Raw genomic sequence first — 23,281 nt, forward strand, 5'->3', positions numbered from 1 at the left:
AATTATAAAGGATAAAACTTATACTTCTAACCACATAAAATTAAAACTTTCTATTGTGATAAAACATCATCAAAATTTTTTCAAAGAAAAACTGGCAAAAACGTGTGAAAGCCATGACAAAGACTTCATTTTCATAATATACAAAGAGAAAGGAACAATAAAATAAGAACCATACAGGGCTTCCCTGGTGGCGCAGTGGTTAAGAATCTGCCTGCCAATGCAGGGGATACGGGTTTGAGCCCTGGCCTGAGAAGATCCCACATGCTGTGAAGCAGCTAAGCCCGTGCGCCACAACTACTGAGCCTGCGCTCTAGAGCCCACGAGCCACAACTACTGAAGCCCGCGCGCCTAGAGCCCATGCTCCGCAACAAGAGAAGCCACAGCAGTGAGAAGCCTGCGCACCGCAACGAAGAGTAGCCCCCGCTCGCCGCAACTAGAGAAAGCCCGCGCAGCAACGAAGACCCAACGCAGCCAAAAATAAATAAATTTAAAAAAAACCCAAAAAACCGGACAATAAGAAAACTGAACAACAATGGACGAAAATAGGCCAAGCACAGGAACAAGCATTCAATTATGAAGGTCAGTAATGGTCAAAATGAAAGGATATCCAAACTAACAATAAAAGAAATAAAAAAAAAAAAAAGATATTTTTCTTCCTACAGAGATGGGCAAAAATTATGAAGACTGACAATACCCAGGCCTGGCTAAAGTTTTAGAAAATAGACACTTGGAGTGAATGTTAAATTGTTAACCTTTTTAGAAGGCAGCTTGACAATATCTATTGAAATTTAAAATTTCATACTTTCTGATCCGTAATTTCTGCTTTGGAGGAATCCTACAAAATACTGGTACAGCACATACAGATAAAAGTTGTACTTCTGGGCTTCCCTGGTGGCGCAGTGGTTGAGAGCCTGCTTGCCAATGCAGGGGACATGGGTTCGATCCCTGTTCTGGGAAGATCCCACATGCCGCGGTGCAACTAATCCCGTGTGCCACAACTACTGAAGCCCGCGCGCCTAGAGCCCATGCTTCGCAACAAAAGAAGCCACCGCAATGAGTAGTCCCCCGCACCGCAACTAGAGAAAGCCTGCACGCAGCAATGAAGACCCAACGCAGCCAAAAAAAAACAAAACAAAAGTTGTACTTTTATCACTGTAGCATGTTCACTACTCAGAAAGGCCTTTCCTAGTCATCTTTCCTATGTAGCTCCTTCTCTTGCAGTTGTTGGGGTTTTTTTGGCCGCTTGCAGGACCTTAGTTCCCCGACCAGGGATCGAATCCGCAACCTCGGCAGTGAGAGCTCAGAGTCCAGACGCCAGGGAATTCTCTGTTAATTTCTATTTTAAGTGTTTGCTGCTTCCTTCAATGCCCAGCTTGAGACCTGCAGGAGAGTGGACTCTCCATAACTGTAGAATAAATCAATGACGTAGCTATTGATGAAATACTATGTAGTTGTTAAAAAGAATGAAATATAACTATATATATTGACTCGAAAACATGTCTAGGTATATATTTTTAAAATAATACATATGTTCATTATTTAAAAAAATTTAAATACACAAATCTAAAAAGTAAAAAGTTAAAGACATACACTGCATTCCTATTAAATTTCAAGATTAACCATTATTAAAAACTTTGGGGGTGTGTATACACATATATGAACACACATGTTATATATGTACACATATTATAGAATACATACGCATGCTCTGTTTGTATACATGTATAATTATTTATTTATTTATTTTTATAAGTCCTTGCCTACATTTAAAAAATTTTTTTAAATTTATTTTTGGCTGCGTTGGGTCTTCGTTGCTACACGCGGGCTTTCTCTACTTGCGGCGAGCGGGGGTTACTCTTCGTTGAGGTGCGTGGGCTGTTCATTGCGGTGGCTTCTCTTGTGGCAGAGCACGGGCTCTAGGTGCGGGGGCTTCAGTAGTTGCAACACGTGGGCTTAGTAGTTGTGGCACGTGGGCCCTAGAACACACGGGCTTCAGTAGTTGTGGCTCGCAGGCTCTAGAGCGCAGGCTCAGTAGTTGTGGCGCACAGGCTTAGCTGCTCTGCGTCATGTGGGATTTTCCCAGACCAGGGATCGAATCTGTGTCCCCTGCATTGGCAGGCGGATTCTTAACCACTGCGCAGCCAGAGAAGTCCCCATGTACCATTTTAAAAAATGGTGTTATATAAATACATCATTTTAGAATTGTGATATTTTTTCACTCAACAATAAATCATGGGCATCTTTTTTTTTTTTTTTTTTAATTTTAAACAAGTTTATATTAAAACAAACATGAATATAGAATGCAATGAAAACTTCAAGTAATTTTACAAATGTCTTTACATACATATTTCCCCTAAATGTTGCATCAATAATGTTGTTTACAAATGAGCTTTATTTTATCAATAAGAACAAAGCTGGATTCAGGTCTTCTAACACCTGGTCCAGTGATCAGTCCACTTTTTTACTATCTAATACTAAAATAAAAATTTAGCCATTACTATATAATTATATAACCTTAAAACTTGTAATTTATTCTAATTTTGTCCTAAGAAAAAAAAAACTGAGTTACTTAATAACTCTTAACATACTTACTCGTAAGTAATGTAAAAATAAGAAAACATGAAGTATAAAGTATACATTTCTCTTTAAATGTATCTCCTACTTCTTAGTATGTGTGAGCAAACTTCATACCTTTTGTTTAGTACTTTTAAATAATAAATACGTAGGCACTTACTTACTTCAGAAACAATTTTATGTGTAAATAATCTATAATGTGCTACCCATACGTCCAATTTTCCACAAACAATTAGGAGTTTTTAAAAAGAAAACCACACAAAAAATTTTAATAGGTACTGGACCCCTAGAAAAATAAAGCTTATTCTACTAGGAATCTCAACTTAGAAGTGAGTATTCTCCAAAGTAGAAATTATATAGTGCCATTTCAGGAACAGACTATTCAACTCACCCCCAACATCCACAAATGCCTATCATAATAGTTAAAACCAGGTCAAAATGGTCCAACATAATTAGGCTTCAATATATTAGACCATTATGTTCTTCTAAGAAGCTTATAAACCAAAACCAGAAGTACTAAAATCAAAAGAAATTACTAGAGGTTAATTATCATACAGACTGTTTGTTAGTTCCTTGCTGTATCCCTTCTAGAAAAGGAATATTTTACTGCAATGAAAATTTTATTTTATATATTACTCGTCATGAATTTGTCATTAATTATTACATAAATGCTGCCTAGTGCCATTAACCAAATGGCATGACCATTTTATGTCCACAATTCACTTCTGTATTTACAAGCATAATAATTTTCTTGACTTATAAAAGTGTATCTATCTCTTAGTGAAGGCTTAACACTGAGATGCAATCTAGCATCCGTATCTGCTGTTCTGCAGATAGCAATGTAGGAAGGAAGTACTTTAATCCCCTTTCATATGAGTGACCTTATATGAAAAAAAAATCAATAATTTACAAGTTCTATGTCTCCAAAGGAGATTTCCAGATGCACTTATAGAAATGGTTACAGACAGTAAGAGTTCTAAGAAACATCTTCCATGTCCACATCCTGTTGTAATTTCTGTACCATTCTGTCTTCCAGCTGCTTTCCTTTGCCTGCAAGAGGCGCCCGGATAAGATGGATGTTTTGCTTCACTTCTTTAATGTCCTGAACTTTCTGTAGTTCTTTATTTTTCTTCAACCTGTTCATTATAAATTTAGCCTGGCGTTTGTTTGATCTCTTCAACTCTCTTCATTGCATCAATGGTTTTATTCCATAGCTCTCGCTGGTATCTGACAGGTTCATTTCTACGTTTTTCAAATTCAAATGAATTATCCACTGTGAGCTCTTTACCAGCTGCTTTCCGGAATGCTTTAGTCCACCTGACCTTGCGAGGATTGCGCTTCTTTTTGAAGTTTTTATGACACTTGGATTTACAGAATCTGAACACCTTGCAATCGTTGCGAACGAACATCATGCCGTGGCCTGGGTAAATAGGCCCCGAACAGAAGTAACACTTCTCAATCCGCATGTTGAACGCTCGTGGGGACGCCCCGGCCAACCGCCGCACTTCAGAGGAAGTCATGGGCATCGTTTTATATCAGTGCATTTGTCTGTAGATATGCTGTACTGTGGTCCATCAATATGGTAGGGAACACCATAAGTGACTGTCCATTTAGGTTGCTTTGCTATTACAAATAATGCTGCAGTAAACATCTTTGTGCAGTTATCCTTGTGAACTTCCGAGAGCATGTTGTAGGATAAATTTGTAAATATGGAATTCATAGTTCAAAGGTACATGTATTTTACAATTTTGAAAAGAATTACTACATTTCCCTTTCCTAAAGTACTAATTTTTATTTCTACCAGTTGTGTAAAGAGTATCTTCTTATATCCATCCAAAACAGAATTTTTTTAAAAAATAAATTTATTTATTTTATTTATTTATTTTAGGCTGCATTGGGTCTTCATTGCTGCGCGGGCTTTCTCTAGTTGCGGCGAGCGGGGGCTACTCTTCCTTGTGGTGCACGGGCTTCTCACTGTGGTGGCTTCTCTTGTTGCAGAGCATGGGCTCTAGCCGCACGGGCTTCAGTAGTTATGGCACGCGGGCTCTAGAGCTCAGACTCAGTAGTTGTGGCGCATAGGCTTAGTTGCTCCACGGCATGTGGGATCTTCCCGGGCCAGGGCTCGAACCCGTGTCTCCTGCATTGGCAGGCGGATTCTTAACCAGTGCGCCACCAGGGAAGCCCCCAAAACAGAATATTGATCACCCTTTTTAATTTGTCCTATCTCCTAGGTAAAATAAGATATAATTTCTATGTGCATTATTATTGAAGTAGTAAAAATATGAGTACACATGCCTCACATTTTTGTTGTAGTTGATAATGTTGTGTGATCTGCCACCCCATAGAAGATACACAACATTACTTCAAAAAAGGCAGTGGTCAAAAGTATGGTTAGAATGATCTCATTCCTTATAAATAAACGAGTTATATATAAACACATACACACATGCACATGTGCACAGGAAAAAATATGGAGCATTACACCAAATGATTAACTCTAGTCAGTAAGATTATAGAGACCTTTCACTTTATCTGATATCTATTTTTCTGGAATAAACTTTAAAAAAAGAAAAAAGAATAAGTATACGTTGTTTTCAGTGAAAAATACTTTTAAACACAGATCTGATTATATCACTGCTGTGCTCCAAACTCTTCAATGATTTGTTGCCTACAGAAGAAAATTCACATTGATACAGGAAGCATTCAAGGCCTTACACAATTTCATTCACTCCTATCTAATCTGATCACACAAATTACCTCTATACTCTTTTTATTGTGATTTTCTCTGCCTGAAATATGGTTATTTACCTTTTCTGCCTGTTGCCATACCTCCGAGGCCCAGCTCAAATGTCCGTCCACTTGCGTTCTTTCCAATCCTCAGGAACAATTAATTATGCTCTCCTGCGTGCTTACACAGTACCCCCCTTTTTTTTTTTTACAGTTCTATTTTAGGACTAACCATAATCTTATGTACTATAGTTGAGTGCACATATGAATTCCTTTAGAGTCCCTTTGTTTTCTTCCGGCGCTCAGAACAGGGCCTAGATTACCCAGATTGCAGTTCCAAGGGGGGAGAACAATAGGCAATGTCACTACAGAATATTAGACTTATGGGACTCATAAACTCCCATGGTGACACCACATAAGATTGTGCCAATTGTGTCTGCACACCCAAACTACCATTCACGTCACGGTTTATGCCAATAGCACCTTCCTTCCCCCAGCCCGGCTGTGCCTGATTTCCGGTCTTGCGTGGAGGACCTGAGGGAGAAATAAAAAATGCAGACAGGAGGAAGGGGTGTGGTATTGTCCAGAAGGTTTCCCCTTTGAGAAGGTAGGTTGAGAAAGACCTGAAGGCTCCGTGGTAGTTGTCCTGACAAAGTAGGAGGGAGGGAGATAGGAGAAAATTGTGTCCTAGGTTGAGGGGACAGAGTGAGAAAGGGCTGGAAGGTTGGACTATGGTGTGTTTGTGATCCTGCAAAAATGTCCACATGGCTGACCTGTAGGGGGCCAAGGGATGAGAAGAAGCTGGGAAGTAAGCAGGGAATGTATCACAAATGGCCTGATATGCCAGGCGAAAGAGTCTGGACTCTATTCTGAGGACCACAGAGAACCAGTAGGTTATGTACCGTAAACACACGAACACAAATTTTAGAAAGATTACTGATTGTACTAAAACTAATTAGGAGCTTTCTATAATAGATGACAATGGCTTGAACTGAGGTACTGGCAGGGGGCTCAGAATATCAGGTATCAAAAGGACTTAAAAAGTACATTTAATGCAAACCTCTGTTCTCAAGGAAATTTCCTTGAGAGGCAGATCTTATGATTTTCTGTTTGATTTTATTTTTCCGAAAATACAGATGGGAAAATAAGACATAGAAATAGTTGTGACAAAGCAGGAAAAAAAAATACAAAACCTGTCGGTGGGGTATTCATTCAATAAACGTCTACTGATCAACTACTACATATTGGGTCCTAGGCACAATTCTCCGTATACCACAGAAAGACATATCAAGGCTTAAAGCGACTGCTAAGCTTCAGGATATGTGCTATCTGATCATGGAGAAAGAGCATTTCTGAGTGCTGGGGGCCCTCCTTGTAGGATAAAATCTTTTAGAAAATATTTCAGCTATTTCTAAGTTTGTTTCTCTAGAACAGAGGCAAGGTTACATACTCATTAGATGATCAGGTGCTCCTCTTTAGCATTCCTCACCTTGAACTGGGTTTGGAAGGGTAACCTTAAGTTTATCCACTGCAAGAAGGCTGTGTGGATTGACCTTCCCTTCTCTTTCTCCTATGTTGGAAAGAACTATTCCTCCTCCAACTTGCCACAGTTTTTACCAAGGGGACTTCCCCACGTCTGGGGCACGTTTATTTTCATCTTGAACTGTTCCATATCACTTTCTCTCTCCTGCTTGGCTTTCGTCACCAACCCCGTGGAGCCATAGATAACACTTTACAATTTAAGAACAAAAGGTATTTGGAATGTTAGGTACTCAGACAAGGAGAGATGTCTGGGACGGAGCATAAGCAGGAAAAGGGGAAAGGTGAGGTAGGTTGACATCTCCTGGCAGTAGATGCAGGAGTTCCCATCTCCAAGGACCTCTCATTGCCTGGAGACACTGGTTCTTGCTTAGGATTAAGTTAGGTTCTAGAAACTCTAAGAATTAGATCATCTCTAAGGTCCCTTCCAGTTTTAAAATTTTACAGTTCTCGTAGGATTTCCACAACATATCTTTTCACAAGGTCAACTGGTAAGGAGAACTAGATAATTCTTAATTAAAATTAGGATTGAGGACCTGAGACTCATAGATAAATCTGGAAATAGAAGTTACATTTCTGGGATCTCCTACAGTTCCTTCAGTAGATTCCTATAAAAGTTATCCAAAACATTAACAACCTTTTGCCTTTAACTTTTGGCCCCTCTTACAATCCAAACGCCAGTAAAACAAGGAGTATTAGCTAGGGAATTTGTTTAAGTTGTGCAATGTGTTTTGAAGAAAGTAATTTATTTTTAATATGCGGGATAAAAGGAACAGAGTTGTCAGATCTAGCAAAAACAAAAAAATAAACAAATAGAATGCCATTAAATTTGAATTTCAGGTAAACAATGAATAATTCTTTTAGTATAAATATGTCCCATGAAACGTTTGGGACATACCTATACCACAGAACTATTTCATGCAGCAGCTCTCAACAGAGGGAGCTAAAGTTCTGTTCCATCCCATGGGTTGTTAGGAGGATTAAATAGGAAAAAGTGGAGGAAGTGCCTAACACAATAAATAAAAGTTCTTTTTGCTTTCCCCTTAGGCTGAGGAATATGATATTGATAATTTTCAATCATCCATGTATAGACTGCAAAAAAGTTCAACCCCAGTCACCCTGCATACTTCTGGTTCATTTTTCCCTGCTGTCCATCTGTCTTAGCCACAGAAATGAAAAAAATGAAAAAATACTCAGTATTGGATGAAACATATTTAGAAAAGTAAATCTGCTAGTGGCTATTAAAAAGTCATAAATTATTGTGGTTTAGTCATACAATAGCTTCCATTAGCACAAAGAACTGGCTTTATATTGGGCAGCTTCAGATGTTAGAAAAATTTATGGTATAAAGTGAAAGGCCTATTCCCAACTGCATGACCTTGGCTGATCAGTAGAATGGTGACAGGCATGGACTTATTGGAAGGATTAAATAATATAAATTAAAGTGCTTTGAAAATTGTAGAGCGCTAAGCTGTCACTGCGCTGAGTCCCACACCGTATAGGCAGTGAGGATTCCTTAACCAGAGGTCATGCAATGGCTCACCCCACAGGCAGACTTCCCTCAAAGGCATTGCTCTCTATACGCAGCTTGGGAAACCAGTGAGTATCATTTGCCTGGTACGTACCATAACTTCATCACTTTATCACTTCCCAGGATAACCCCTTAACTATCACTCTGGACGTATCCTTACATCCTCTTAAGACAGTTATGTCAATTCCAGTTCCTACTTGTTTTCTGATGACCGCCCACCTCACCCTTGCTCCCCAAATGGTTTTATCAGCAATGTTGGGACGATAAGAAGAAATCTAAATAGGTCGTGGGATATAACCCTTATTCTTCTTCTTTTTTTTTTTTTTTTTTATAAATTTATTTATCTATTTATTTATTTTTGGCTGTGTTGGGTCTTCGTTTCTGTGCGAGGGCTTTCTCCGGTTGCGGCAAGTGGTGCGCGGGCCTCTCACTATCGCGGCCTCTCTTGTTGCCGAGCACAGGCTCCAGACGCGCAGGCTCAGTAGTTGTGGTGCACCGGCCCAGCTACTCCGCGGCACGTGGGATCTTCCCAGACCAGGGCTCGAACCCGTGTCCCCTGCATTGGCAGGCAGATTCTCAACCACTGTGCCACCGGGGAAGACCCCACCCTTCTTCTCCTTGATGTGGCTGTGATGCCTTCCTTACCCTAAACATTTACCACTGTTCCTCCCGGTCCACAAACGCTCCTCTTCTTAAGACACCAGTCTAATAACAGGAAGTAGACTTTTTCTTAAGTTATAATTAATTAGCCGTATCATTTTGCACACAATTTTACTCCAGTAGCCTTCATACTGGGCTATCTTTTTCTTTTTTTAAGATGCATTAGCAACATCTCCCACCAGAATGGTACATTGGTTAGAGTTGATGAACCTACATAGTTTACATTAGAGTTTACTCTTGGTGGTGTACATTCTGTGTTTGGGCAAATGTGTAATGACTTGCAGCTAGCATTATGGTATCACAGAGTGTACTTTCACTGCCTCAGAAGTCCTCTATGCTCCACCTAGTTAGTCATCCCTACCTTTCCTCTCCACCCATTTTCAATAAAATAATTTTCCAAATCTTCAACTTTCATGAGTTTTCTTTGCTAAAATTGTTTTTCTTAAGAATGTGCCTGGGGGCTTCCCTGGTGGCGCAGCAGTTGAGAATCTGCCTGCCAATGCAGGAGACACAGGTTCGAGCCCTGGTCTGGGAAGATCCCACATGCCACGGAGCAGCTGGGCCCGTGAGCCACAATGACTGAGTCTGCGCGTCTGGAGCCTGTGCTCTGCAACAGGAGAGGCCGCGATGGTGAGAGGCCCGCGCACCGCGGTGAAGAGTGGCCCCCGCTTGCCACAACTAGAGAAAGCCCTCGCACAGAAACGAAGACCCAACACAGCCATAAATAAATAAAATAAATAAATAAATAAAAAGAGTAACTCAAAAAAAAAGAATGTGGCTGGTTTGTTCTTTTTTCTTTCCCATCTTTCTTTTCACTGCTTTCTCCTACTTTGTAAAAGAAAAGCTCATCTCTAACCCATCTTAAATTTTTACTATGGTGCAACGGGCACAACTTGGGAGCGCGTAGTTGCTGAGGGAGAGGGCTCTGACAGTCAATGCGGCATTGATGGCAACTGTTAAAGGGCGAAGCACCTTCCCAGTGCTACTCAGAGGATGCTCATCTGTGGATGGGCGACACCAGCATCTCCTGGGAGCTTGTCAGACGTGCAAATTTACAGCTCCGCTCCACACCTGCTGGGTCAGACTCTCTGAAGGGTAGGGCCAAGAAATCTGTCTTAACAATAACAAGCCTTCGAAGCGAATCTTAAATGTACTAAAGTTTTAGAAGCATCATCTGGTTAAGAAACCCTCAGCAAAGTTCCAGAGCATCTGTTTGTCTTAGAAGTGAGAAGTAAGATGGTTGACACGGGGACAGAAGTTAACATTTTTATTTGAAATAAGAAAGAAAGTCAGACTTTTTTCTGACAGAAAAGAAGTCTGACTTGGCTTACTGGTTTGCCCATGAGCAATGGCTTTGTCATTTAGTTGATAATTCCACATACTGCATGAGCTATGTCTGTATTCAAAGGTTTTTACCAAGGGCAAAAAAAAAAAAAAAGTCTACAAGGCCTGTGGGCTGGTTGTAGTTTAGGGGCAAGTGGAGCCTGAAATACAGCCGCTGCTCCTGTGTCACTGGCCAGCCCTGTTCCTCAGCCAGAAGGAGGGGCACCTTTACTCTGCACAGCGGGACTGTCTCTAGAAAACTGTCCAGTCTGCTTTTTCCCAAAGAGACCCTTTTTCCTAATTTGCACAAAGTTACCAGAAAAGCTAAAAACGGCCCCAAAAACATTCAAGACAGAAGAAATTAATACCTGAAAGTTATTTAAACATTAAAATAAATTATTTTAATCCCCTGCACCACCAGGGAAGCCCAAAATAAATTATTTCAGATGTCAACTTAAAAATGTGTGTGTGTGTGTGAGGTGGGGGGTACATAGGTTTTCAAAATTATTTTCTGAGTAAACAAGCCAAAAGGGAGATCACTGCTTCTTTCTTTCTGTGTTGCTCTGGCACCCACCCTCCACCCTAAATCTCTTCCTTTCTCTGTGGTTCTATATCTTATACCCCATCAAAACCTATTGTGTGGGGACTTCCCTGGTGGCGCAGTGGTTAAGAATCCAGTTCTTCCTTGGGGCTTCCCTGGTGGCGCAGTGGTTGAGAAACCGCCTGCCAATGCAGGGGACACGGGTTCGAGCCCTGGTCCAGGAAGATCCCACATACCGCGGAGCAACTAAGCCCGTGCGCCACAACTACTGAGCCTGTGCTCTAGAGCCCGCGAGCCACAACCGCTGAGCCCTCGCAGCACAACTACTGAAGCCTGTGTGCCTAGAGCCCGTGCTCTGCAACAAGAGAAGCCACCGCGATGAGAAGCCCGCGCACTGCAACGAAGAGCAGCCCCTGCTCGCCGCAACTAGAGAAAGCCTGCTCAGCAACAAAGACCCAATGCAGCCAAAAAAAAAAAAAAAGCCTATCATGAACAGCTTCCTTTCCTTTTACCTTCTGCTTGATCTTTTGCCTAAATGTTCTCAACTTTATTCTCTTCTCTTGGGGGCTTTGCCGATTCATTGCTAGGACAGCACTCTCAGGCCTAACTAAATACACCAACCCATCACCAGCTCACCTCATCTGGACTCAGCTGGATTCTCATTTCCAGCCCCTGTGAACCCACAGGACCAGGAAGGGAGCCCCAAGGGCACACATCGCCACCTGGCGGCCGATTGCTAACCAGACCTGGCGACACCAGGACGCTCTCAGTGACACGGGGAGAGGCCTGAAGGCAGATTGGCAAGAAGCACCAGTCGCGGATGGAACTGCCAGGGTTAGCTCCCTCTGCTTGGGTAACAGCATCTTCTCTGGCTGGAAACATCCTTCCAAATCTGTTTCTCTCAAAATTCACTTCATCTTTCATAGTCCAGTGTAAATGCCATGATCCCTTTTTCTGAACTTTCGAGTTAGAGGATCTCACTCCTCTACAAGTCCCAGAGTGGGGTCAGCATTTCATTATAAGTCAGGGAACTCCACATTGCCTAATCCGAACTATTTCTCCTCCTCTAGTGCCTCAAAGACTCAGGCCCTTTGAAGTACATGCCATCAGGATATTGCAATCTGCTGATCTCCTGGGCCACTTCCCCTCATTCACTGGAAATTTAAAAACCTGACTCATTCTCTTGGTTACACAACTCCTACTGTCCTCATTTCTAGTGACTTCGTCATCCTTGGAAACAATTCATCCCATGCGCTGGCCTCAGTGTCTTATCCGCTCATTTCCAATCATCTTGTTTTCCAGCCCACCTTAGTCACTTATTCTCATGGTGACACCCTAACCCTGGTTATTAGTAATAAATGCACTCCTTCCAAAACTTCTATTTCTTGTATCTCACACTGATTGTTACCGCCTCTTCAACAATTTCTGGACAGAAGTAGGATTTTTAAGCTATTGACTCTATCAAATTTTCACTGCCCATCATCCTTCTATCTTTACTTTCTGTATCTCCCAACTTAAATTGTTTGATTCATCACTCTAAACACTCTTTTGCATAAACTTGCAACTCTCTAGCAGTTCTTTCCCTCCTGCTGTATTATTCCTTGGTAAAACCCCAACCCTTGTTAAATCCAGCTCTAATTACTCTGCTTGCTTGCATTCACTAACTAAATAAACATAACTGGAGAAAAATCCACAACCGTGCTAACTGGTCTCACATTAAATTAGATGATAATCTCAAGTGGGCTCTCCCACTGCTCTGCAAAGCTTTATTTTCCCAAATCGATTCACTACCTGTTGTCCAAGAAAACAGTTTCACACTTTTTCCTCTCGACTCAAATTTCCAGGATCTCCTGTCCTTTTTCACACTTAGCTGATAATCTCATTTCTTATTTCTTTGAAAAACTAAAGAAATTTCTCATCTTCCTACTTCCCTACCAAATCTAATTTGACTGAATCAGTATCCACACACTCAGCTTGCTTCTTGTTGAAATAGACTGATTGTCTAACATCTCCTAAGGCTAGCCCATCCACCACAGAACTGGATCCCTTTACCTCTGACCTTACTCAAGAATTTTGTCCTAAAAGCATTTCCCTTATATCATCAAATTTTCCCTTTCTACCAGATCCATATCATGTCTCTTAACAACACTTTCCCTTAGATAAAGACAAACTTCAGAAAAGTAGATACTTCTGGCATGGTAAGAAGCTAGAGGAGAATCTTACAATACATACAAGACTCAATTTCTTAAGCAGGGGTGGGTATCAAGGTGTTCATTTGCGAAATTCTTGCCTTGTTCACAAAGACGATGCTGAAAGCGAAGGAAGCAGCACTGAAAGGCGTCCACACACTGCGCCTCTGAAGGCAACCCAATATCCCTGGAAGAGCGCCCCCCGGAGAAACGAGCTTGACCACTACGCCATCATCAAGCCCCCCTGACGTGGGTCAGCCATGAAGAAGACAGAAGACAACAACATATTTGTGTTCATTGTGGAGGTCAAGGCCAACAAGCACCAGATCAAACAGGCTGTGAAGAAGCTCTGTGACACTTACATGGCCCAAGGTCAACTCCCTGATCAGGCCTGATGGACAGAAGAAGGCATGTGTCCGACTGGCTCCTGATTATGATGCTTTAGAGGTTGCCAACAAAATTAGGATCATCTAACCTGAGTCTAGCTGATTAATTCTAAATATAAAATTTTTCACCATAAAAAATTCTTATAATACATCCATTCCTTCAGAGTAATGAAAGAAATAATTCTTCTCTTGACCTCAAGTCCCTTCTCAAGGTGAGCGCCCCTTTAATGTAAATTCCTCCAATTCCTTAAACCATTCTCTATTAAACCTACTCCAATTAGGCTTTTGTCCCTCCTGCTGTTTGAACGAATCCTATCAAGGTCATCATCGAACTCCATCTTATCAAATCCAAGGGTCAATTCTCTATCCTTCTAGCTTGACCACTCCAAAACATCTGACAAAACTCATCACTCTCTCCTTGTTCGAGTAAATTTCTTCCCTTGGCTTTTCATACACCAATTTGCTCTGGTTTCTCATTTATCTTACTGCCTTTTATCAGCATTTCTAAATGCTGTAATGTTCCCAAGGTTCAATCCTTAAGACACTTTTCTACACACACTCACTCCCTGGGTTCTCTCCTCCAGGCCCACGGTTTTAAATACCATTTACATGAAATCTCAGTCTCCAGTTGGACCTGGTCTTTCGGCTGTAGACTTGGATGTCTCCACATGGAGGGCTAATGAGAATCTCAAAGCCAGGAGTGCCCCAGGCTCCTGCTCACTCCTCTCCTAACTTGTTCTTCCTCCAATTTCCTACCTCAATTGCTTAAGCTAAAAATAGAGGAACTAATATTGACTTCTGTATTACGTTTGAACCCCATGCCCAATTCATTAGCAAGTCCTGCCTGTTGAATCTGGCAGTTTTTACTACCCGTTACTACCACTGTTGCCCAAGTCACCGTCATCTCTACCAATACAACAGCCAATAACTGATCTCTCTGCTTCTACGTTTGCCCCCTATGGTCCATTCTCCCACTCACAGAAACAGTGATCTCTTAAAAACATAAATCTGCACTTATTTGTCCCCTGGTCAGAATCCTTCCAACATATTTAGAAAAAAAAATGTAAGCATCTCATCATGGACTACCGGGCACTATGTGATCTGCTCTGGGCTGTCTCCCCACCTCACTTCCTGCCACTCTTCTCCCGGATGCACCACACTCCTTCCCTGCTGTTCTTTGAATGCATGGGCCAAATGCAGCCTACCCCGTTTTTGATTGTCGTTAATTTTTTTTTCCTTAACTTTTTGAGATAATTATAGATTCAAAGGTAGTTAGAAATAATTCAGAAATCCCATATGTTCCTCAACCAGTTTCCCCTAATGGCAACATCTTGCATAACACAGTCACCATATCACAACCAGGGAATTGATATTGATAAGTCTACTCACCTTATTCAGATTTTGCCAGTTTTACATACACTCACTTATGTGTGTGTGTTTAGTTCTATGTAATTTTATCACTTGTGTAAATTCTTATGACCACCATCCCAGTCAAGATACAAAATATCAGTAGTTCTATCAGAAGGATACCTCCGAAAAGAAGGAGAAGGAGAAGGCAAAGGAGGAGGAGGAGGAGGAGAAGGAGAAGGATCCCTCGTGCTTCTTTTTATAGCCAGTCATCTCTGGCCCCGAGTCCCAACCAGTGGCAACCATTAATCTGTCTTCCATCTCTATAATTTTGCCATTTAAAAATGTATATATAAAGAAAAACAAATAAAAGAAAAAAATGTATATAAATGGGACTATTTTAGTTTGGGCTGCCATAACAGAGTAGTATAGACCGGGTGACTTAAACAACATTTATTGCTCACAGTTCTGAAGGCTGGAAGTCCAGGATCAAGGTGCTAGCATGGTTGGATTCTAGTTAAGGTCCTTTTCCTGGTTTCCATACAGGCATCTTCTCACTGTGTCCTCACACAGCAGAGGAAGACTGAGCTAGTTCTCTGGCTTCTTATTTATTTATTTATTTATTTATGGCTGCTTTGGGTCTTCGTTGCTGAGCACGGGCTTTCTCTAGCTGCGGCGAGTGGGGGCTACCCTTCGTTGCGGTGTGCGGGCTTCTCATTGCGGTGGCTTCTCTTGTTGCAGAGCACAGGCTCTAGGCACACGGGCTTCAGTAGTTGTGGCTCGTGGGCTCTAGAGCGCAGGCTCAGTAGTTGTGGCACACGGGCTTAGTTGCTCTGCGGCATGTGGGATCTTCCCAGACCAGGGCTCGAACCCATGTCCCCTGCATTGGCAGGCGGATTCTTAACCACTGTGTCACCATGGAAGTCCGGCTGGCTTCTTTTTATAAAGACACTCATCCCACCCATAAAGGTTCCATCCTCATGACCTAATTACCTACCAAAGTCCCCATCTTCAAATACCATCACATTGGGGATTAGATTTCAACTTATGAGTTTTGAGGGAACACAAACATTCAGTCCATAACGAGATCACATAACATGTAACCTTTTGAGTTTGCTTCTTTTCACTTGGCATAATTTCCTTGAGATCCATCCAAGTTGTTGCATGTATCAGTAGTTTGTTCCTTTTATTGCTGAGTAGTATTCTGTGGTAGGAATGTACCATAGTTTGTTAACCTTTCATCTGTTCAAGGACAATTAGGTTGTTTCTAGTTTTTGGCTCTGACAAATAAAGCTGCTATAAACCTTCAACTACAGGTTTTTTATGATTACGTTTTTATTTTTCTGGGATAAATGCCCAAGAGTGCAATTGCTGGGTGATATGGTAAGTGCATGTTTAGTCTTGTAAGAAACTGTCATATTCTATACCAGAGTCGTTGCACCATTTTATACTTTCACCAGTAATGTATGAAGGATCCAGCTTTTCTGCATGCTCGCCAGAAAATGGTGTTATTATTTTTCATTTTAGCCATTCTGAAAGGCACATAGTTATACCTTATTGTGGCTTTAATTTGCATTTCCCTAGTGGCTAATGATGTTGAGCATCCTTTCATGTGCTTATTTGTCATCTGTATAATTTCTTCAGTGAAATGTCTGCTCAATGTCTTTTGCCCATTTTATTAACTGTTGATTTTTTTTTTAATAACAGCTTTATTGAGATATAACTCACATATTATACAATTCACCATTTAAGGTGTACAATTCAGTGGTTTTTAGTATATTCACAAGGTTGTGCAACCACCGTCATAATTAGTTGTAGAACACTTTCATCACCCCCAAAAGAAAATCCTTACCCGTTAGCAGTCAGTCACTCTCTGATTTCCCCCAAACTCCCAGGCCCAGGCAACCACTAGTCTACTATTTATCTTTATGGATTTGCCTACTCTAGACATGTCATATAAATGAAATCATATAATATGTGGTCTTTTGTGACTGGCTTCTTCTACTTAGTACAATATAATGTTTTCAAGATTCATCCATGTTGTAGCATGTATCAGTACTCTATTTCTTTTTATTGTTAAATAATATTCCATTTTAGAGAATTCCCTGCTGGTCCAGTGGTCAGGACTCGGCGCTTCCACTGCCGAGGGCTGGAGTTTGATCCCTGGTTGGTGAACTAAGATCCCACAAGCCACGTGGTACAGCCAAAAAAAAAAAAAAAAAAAAATCCATTTTATTGGACATACCACATTTCATTTATCTGAGCATCAGTGGATAGACATTTGGGTTGTTTCCACTATTATGAATAATGCTGCTATGAGCACTCAAGTCAAGTTTTTGTGTGGACATATGTTTTCATTTCTCTTGGGTACACCTAGGAGTGGAATTTCTGGGTTGTAGGGTAATTCTATGTTTAACTTTTTGAGAAACTGCCAGCTGTACCATTTTACATTCCTACCAGCACTGTATCAGGGTTTCGATTTCTCCACACCCTTGCCAAAACATTCCAGTATCTGTATTTTCAATTATAGACAACCTGGTGAGTGTGAGGTAATATCTCATTGTGATTTCCGATGTGCATTTATTTCTCTAATGGCTAATGATACTGGGCATCATTTCATGTGCTTATTGGACATTTTTATATCTTCTTCTGAGAAATGTCTACACAGATCCTTTGCCCATTTAAAAAATTGGGTTATTTGTCTTTTTATTATTGTATTGTAATAGTCTTTATATATTCTAGATACAAGTCCCTTATCATATACATGATTTGCCAAAATTATCTCCCATTCTGTGGGTTGCCTTTTCATTTTTTTTTTAATGAATTAATTTATTTACTTATCTTTGGCTGCGTTGGGTCTTCGTTGCTGCACGCGGGCTTTCTCTAGTTTCAGAGAGCAGGGGCTACTTTTCGTTGTGGAGCACGGGCTTCTCATTGCGGTGGCTTCTCTTGTTGCGGAGCACGGTCTCTAGAGCGCAGGCTCAGTAGTTGTGGTGCACGGGCTTAGTTGCTCCAGGGCATGTGGGATCTTCCTGGACCAGGAATTGAACCCATGTCCCCTGCATTGGCAGGCAGATTCCCAACCACTGCGCCACCAGGGAAGCCCCTCTTTTCACTTTCTTGACGGTGTCCTTTGACGTCCAAAAGTTTTTAATCTTGATTATGTCCAACATATCTATTTTTTTCATTTGCTACTCATACTTTTGGTGTCATATCTAAGAAACTGTTGCCTAACCCAAGACCATAAATGTTTATGTGTTCTTCTAAGAGTTCTATGGTTTTAGCTCTTACACTTAGGTCTTTGATCCATTTTGAGTTCCTTTTTGTATATGGTGTGAGGTAAGGGTCTAACTTCACTCTTCTGCATGTGACTACCCAGTTGACCCTGTAACATTTGTTGAAAACACTATTCTTCCCCATTGAATGGTCTTGCCATCCTTGTTGAAAAATCAGTTGAACACAGATGCATGGGATTTATTTCAGTACTCTCAGTTCTGTTCCATTGATCTATATGTCTAACCTTATGCTAATACCACACTGTCTTGATTATAGTTTACTGTTGAGTTTTGTTGAAAGGGCTTTTTATTTTCTAGATGCAAGTCCTTTGTCAATATGTGCTTTGCAAATATTTTTTCTGTGGCCTATCTTTTCACTATCTTTATAGGGTCTTTTGCAGAGCAAAAGCTTTTAATTTTAGTGAGGCCCTATCTATCTATCTATCTATCTATCTATCTATCTATCTATCTATCTATCTATCTATCTAGGCCTGTGCTTTTGATGTCAAGCCTCTGCCTGTTTTTGTAAATAAAGTTTCATTGTAACACACCATGCCTACCTCCTTACATAATGTCTGTGGCTGCTTTATTAGCCATGTTGAATAGTTGTAACAGAGACCACATGGCCCACAAAGCCTAAAACAGTTACTATCTGGCTCTTTACAGAAGAGGTTCTTGACCCGCTGCTCCAATCTGCTAAACCTTTACACTCCAGCACCCTTACACACTCCCTCTGTCTGAAACACTCTTTCCTTGGATCTCCTTCTCATGGCTGGCTCTCTAGTGTTATTCTGGTTTCTGCTCAAATTTACCTTAGAGAGGCCTTCCATGACCATATTATTTAGAATACGCAACCCTCCCCGTCATTCCACCATCTACTCCCTTACTTTATTTTTCTCCATAGAATTTATCACTTCCTTCACTAGAATAAGCTCCATGAGGGCAGTCTCAGGCACCAACAGTGCCTGTCATATAATATCACTCAAGAAATACTTGAATAAATAAGTGAGTCACAGAGAACTATGTGGAAACCACGTCTTTCCAGGAAAAATAATTCTATTGATATCTATTACCCCATAAACTATTTTGTTAGAGGAACAACACTTGAATGAAAGAACAATAGGTCTGATTCCCTTCATGAACTGTATAATGATGTTTATGTGTCATTTTACCTCCATGGCATTCCCTAACATATCGAGCTAAAGAGTTACATACGGCTGGAGAGCAAGGACGTTTGAAAGTCTTTACATTTGTTTTCTAACTCTGTATTCCTTCCTGATCTCCGCCTGAACTGAAATTCAATGGGTCGATAATAATGTAGGTTATCTTTTTCACACTACAATTGATTTCTCCTGATTGCTCTTGAATTCTGAACCTCTTGATCTGTCTGCAGGGGAACAATGTAGAACAGAGGAAAGGAAAGAGAGCTTTGGCATAAAGATACTGGTCACAGGCCAGCTCTAGCACTAGTTATGTGACCTTAAAAACATATCTCAAGGGCTTCCCTGGTGGCGCAGTGGTTAAGAATCCGCCTGCCAATGCAGGGGACATGGGTTCGAGCCCTGGTCCCGGAAGATCCCACATGCCACGGAGCAGCTGGGCCCGTGAGCCACAATTACTGAGCCTGCGCGTCTGGAGCATGTGCTCCGCAACAAGAGAGGCCGCGATAGTGAGAGGCCCGCGCACCGCGATGAAGAGTGGCCCCCACTTGCCACAACTGGAGAAAGCCCTCGCACAGAAACGAAGACCGAACACAGCCATAAATAAATATAAATAAATAAAAAAAAAAAAAAAAAAAAAAACATATCTCAAGATCTTAAACCTTGTTTTCAGATAGTAACATCTGCTTCACGAATAAATGTATGTAAATAATAATTAATTCCCAACTATTTAACATCTTTTACATGCCAATGTGAGATTATATATATATCTGTCCCCAGTTCCCGGCATAGAGCTCTTAAAACCCTTGTAATTTCCTAAGTCATAAGAACACTGGGAACATCTCTCGTTCTAATAATTGTCTTTGACCAGGTCCCTGACGCAGGGCTCCTAAAACCCTTGTAAATTCCTAAGTGATAAGAGCACTAGGAGCCTCTTTTGTTCTGATGAGGTGACTGTGGGTGGGCTCCTGGATGGCTCAAGGATGGGGGTTGGTCACCAGCAAGACCAAGCCATGATTAGAAGCTTGGAATTATCAGCCCACCCCTCATCCTCCAGAGACGGGAGAGGGGCTGGAAATGGAGTTAATAATTGATCGTGTCTATGTGAGGAAGCCTCCATAAAATCCTAATAGTAGGTTTGGAGAGTTTTCAGGTTGGTAAACACATCACACTGGGAGGGTGACGCACCTCAGCTCCATGGGGACGGAAGCTCCTATGTTCAGGACCCTCCCAGACCCTGCCCTATGTATTTCTTCATCTGGTTGTTCATCTGTATCCTTTATCATATCTTTTAATAAACTGGTAGACATAAGTGTTTCCCTGGGGTCTGTGATCCATTTTAGCAAATTAATGGAACCCAAGGAGGGGGTCATTGTAACCTCTGATCTCTAGCTGGTTGGTCAGAAGCACAGGTGATAACCTGGGCTTGCAACCAGTGTCTGAGGTATGTGTGTATGGGGGCCGGGACAGCAGCAGTCTTGTGGGACTGAGACCTTTACTTGTGGGATCCGGTTAGATAGTGTCAGAATTGAGTTAAATTTTAGGACATCCAGTTGGAGCCACAGAGAATTGCTTCGTGTGCAGAAAAACTGAGATTTTTTTCCTTTACAGCCAAATACTTTGCTAAGTGCTGAGAATATATTATCTAATTTAATTGTCACAATAATCAGCAAAGATCGATGTCATCCAAAGAGTTAATTATAGTGTCTGGCTAATAGGTATGAAATAGGACAAACTTTCACAGCCATTTGCATCTGGCTATGTCAAAATGGCCTTGTCAAAAGTAAAATCACTGTTTTTTTGTTTTTTGTCTTTGTTCGGCTATAGATGATGTAAATCACTGTTTTTAATGCCAGTAACAACAGCAACAACTATCTTAAACCTTTGCTTATCCTTAATTCCCACTAAAATTCAGGGGACTCTGTCCTTTAATTTCTCTATTATTGAGATGTTTCACAGGCACGTAATTCTTTTTTAATAAAACAACCACCACAACGACAATATATGATTTCTTAATAATGATAAGGTTGGCATAATTAGGAAGCCCACAAATAACAGAGGTAGACTACCCTATGATTTTTGAAATGGAAAAACACAGTAGTATCCAATCTTAAATAGTCAAATCTAATTATTAAATAATTATGCAGCAGGGGGAGCTTGGTGGGAGCTGGGGTGGGCGGGGGCACAGTGGCTTTGCTCACCATTGGTAAAGGGGTGAACACATTTTAAAAAAGGATCACTCCTTGATTTCTGTGTGTCACACCTTGTCCTCACAGTGTTTCCACCAATGTCTTTCCAAAATAGCCTTAACAACTATCATGTAAACGTACCATCTTTAAAAATGTATTGACTTTTTAGATTTTCCAAAAGATGTGATGTTTTGGAAAATGTGCTACGGAAGAGCAATTGCCCGCCCTGTTCTTCCCCCAGCTCTGCTTTCCTTAGTTTGACCAATAAAAAATTTGGGAAAGAATCTGGCAGTCTGATAAGACCGCCATTCAAGATTCCAGTGAATTCCCTGAGAACGAGCTTATTTGAAGTCTTTCTGGATATGATCACCTGGGCTAAACCCTTTGCTTCAGGCAATATGTGATTTAGTCACCAGATGAGGCCTACCCAGTCCCCATCCCAGGCCAAAGGGTCATAAATTCTTTAATATCTTTTTGTGACTCTTCATCACAGTGCTTTGCAAGTAATATGACTCAGTAACACTTTAGAGTCTGCTCTATAAGAAGAGTTCTTATCATGGTGCAAATTCAGCTATGATTCTTCACACCTATATAGTCATGGCAGTTTTTAAGGAAATCCCCTCTCGTCCAGTTGTGTATAATTTTACTGAGGCCTGTTTGCAACTACAATGCTGAACATGGACATTTTATCATTTTGATTATTCTTGATGTTAAAGCACAAAATGCCACAAATGGCAAATACTAATTAATTGTGAATAAAAATAATATGGGAATGTACCAAGTCTATTGGCTACAATAGTCTCTCCCACCACCACTTATGTAGGTCCACATTAATAAGACAACAAAAGTTTAGAGAGATGGCAGGTATTGAGATTACGAACATAACCATGACAAAACAAGCTGATACCAATCTGACATAAATTCTTAATACTCACATCCTGTTTGTTGCTCTCCATCTCTCTGCTATACTAAGAATTGACTCGCCCTCCAATTCTTCTTTAAGGTACTGCTTCCTGTAAATTGTAATTGGCTAGTTATTTATTTGCTTTATCTACTTAAGCTCCTTGAGAGATTGAGGCTGTGACAGCCCCCCGACCCACTGGCACACCAATAAGTACTTGTGGAAGTAGGTGAAACCTCATATAATTCTAGTGTCTTCGATTAACTCAATTCTGGGGTCCTCAACAAAGGTCTTTCCACTTGTTCAGTAGCCAGTGGGAAGAATTTTATCAAGTAAAGGGAGAGGAAACGGAAAGAGCTGAATATGGTGCAAAATGGAACCTCTATATTTTGAGTCATTGCTCTGTCACCAACTAGCACAGTTTCCCCATCAGCAAAAGGAGCAGGGATTAGGTGAACTTGCTGTCATAAAATTCTGTGATTTAATGGGGCTTATTTTGCCATGTAAAATTAATAAAATATTTGAAATAAACCACCTCCTCACAGCTTCACCTGAGCCTAAACAGCATCAGTGAGCTGCAGTGGAGTCAGAAATCAGGACTCTGCTTAACCAGTTATCAAGTCGGAGTGTTTCCTCCTTGAGCAGCTCTCCTGACTTGGATGCATAGTTGGGGATCAGCCGAGATGTATGGTGAAACACTAGTATTATCTCCTGAGTTGATTAGGAGGAAGGGGAGAATTAGGACAGACCATTCCTTTGACTATTCCACAGCCTCCTTATTACCCTTTCCTTTTCATTTCTCTCTGCAGCCCCTGCCCCCCAGTGTCTCTCCTTTCCTCTGTCTGCTAGCTCTTGGCTTCCAGGTCATCATCATTCGGGGAAAAAATAAAAACCAAAAAACTCTACAACTCTTCTAACTCAAATAAATATACTTTGCTT

At 41.0% G+C, this 23,281-nt stretch overlaps 1 protein-coding gene and 1 pseudogene across 2 annotated transcripts in view; both read right to left on the bottom strand.

Moving 5' to 3' along the window:
- Nucleotides 1-22,459, bottom strand: part of SLC2A3 (solute carrier family 2 member 3) — an 81,418-nt gene extending 58,959 nt beyond the window's left edge. The window contains exon 1 of the mRNA XM_082420267.1: nt 22,377-22,459. Coding sequence (XP_082276393.1) covers nt 22,377-22,397 — 21 coding nt within the window. The 5' untranslated portion in view covers nt 22,398-22,459. The remainder of the gene's footprint in view (nt 1-22,376) is intronic.
- On the bottom strand, nt 2,735-4,115 carry LOC309640906 (putative ribosome biogenesis protein RLP24 pseudogene; annotated as a pseudogene). The gene has a single exon. The product of its transcript is annotated as a putative ribosome biogenesis protein RLP24 pseudogene (transcript).
- Nucleotides 22,460-23,281: the final 822 nt, after the last annotated feature.

Source organism: Balaenoptera physalus, assembly GCF_965194825.1.
Source record: "Balaenoptera physalus genome assembly, chromosome: 13".
NCBI classification, from domain to species: domain Eukaryota; kingdom Metazoa; phylum Chordata; class Mammalia; order Artiodactyla; family Balaenopteridae; genus Balaenoptera; species Balaenoptera physalus.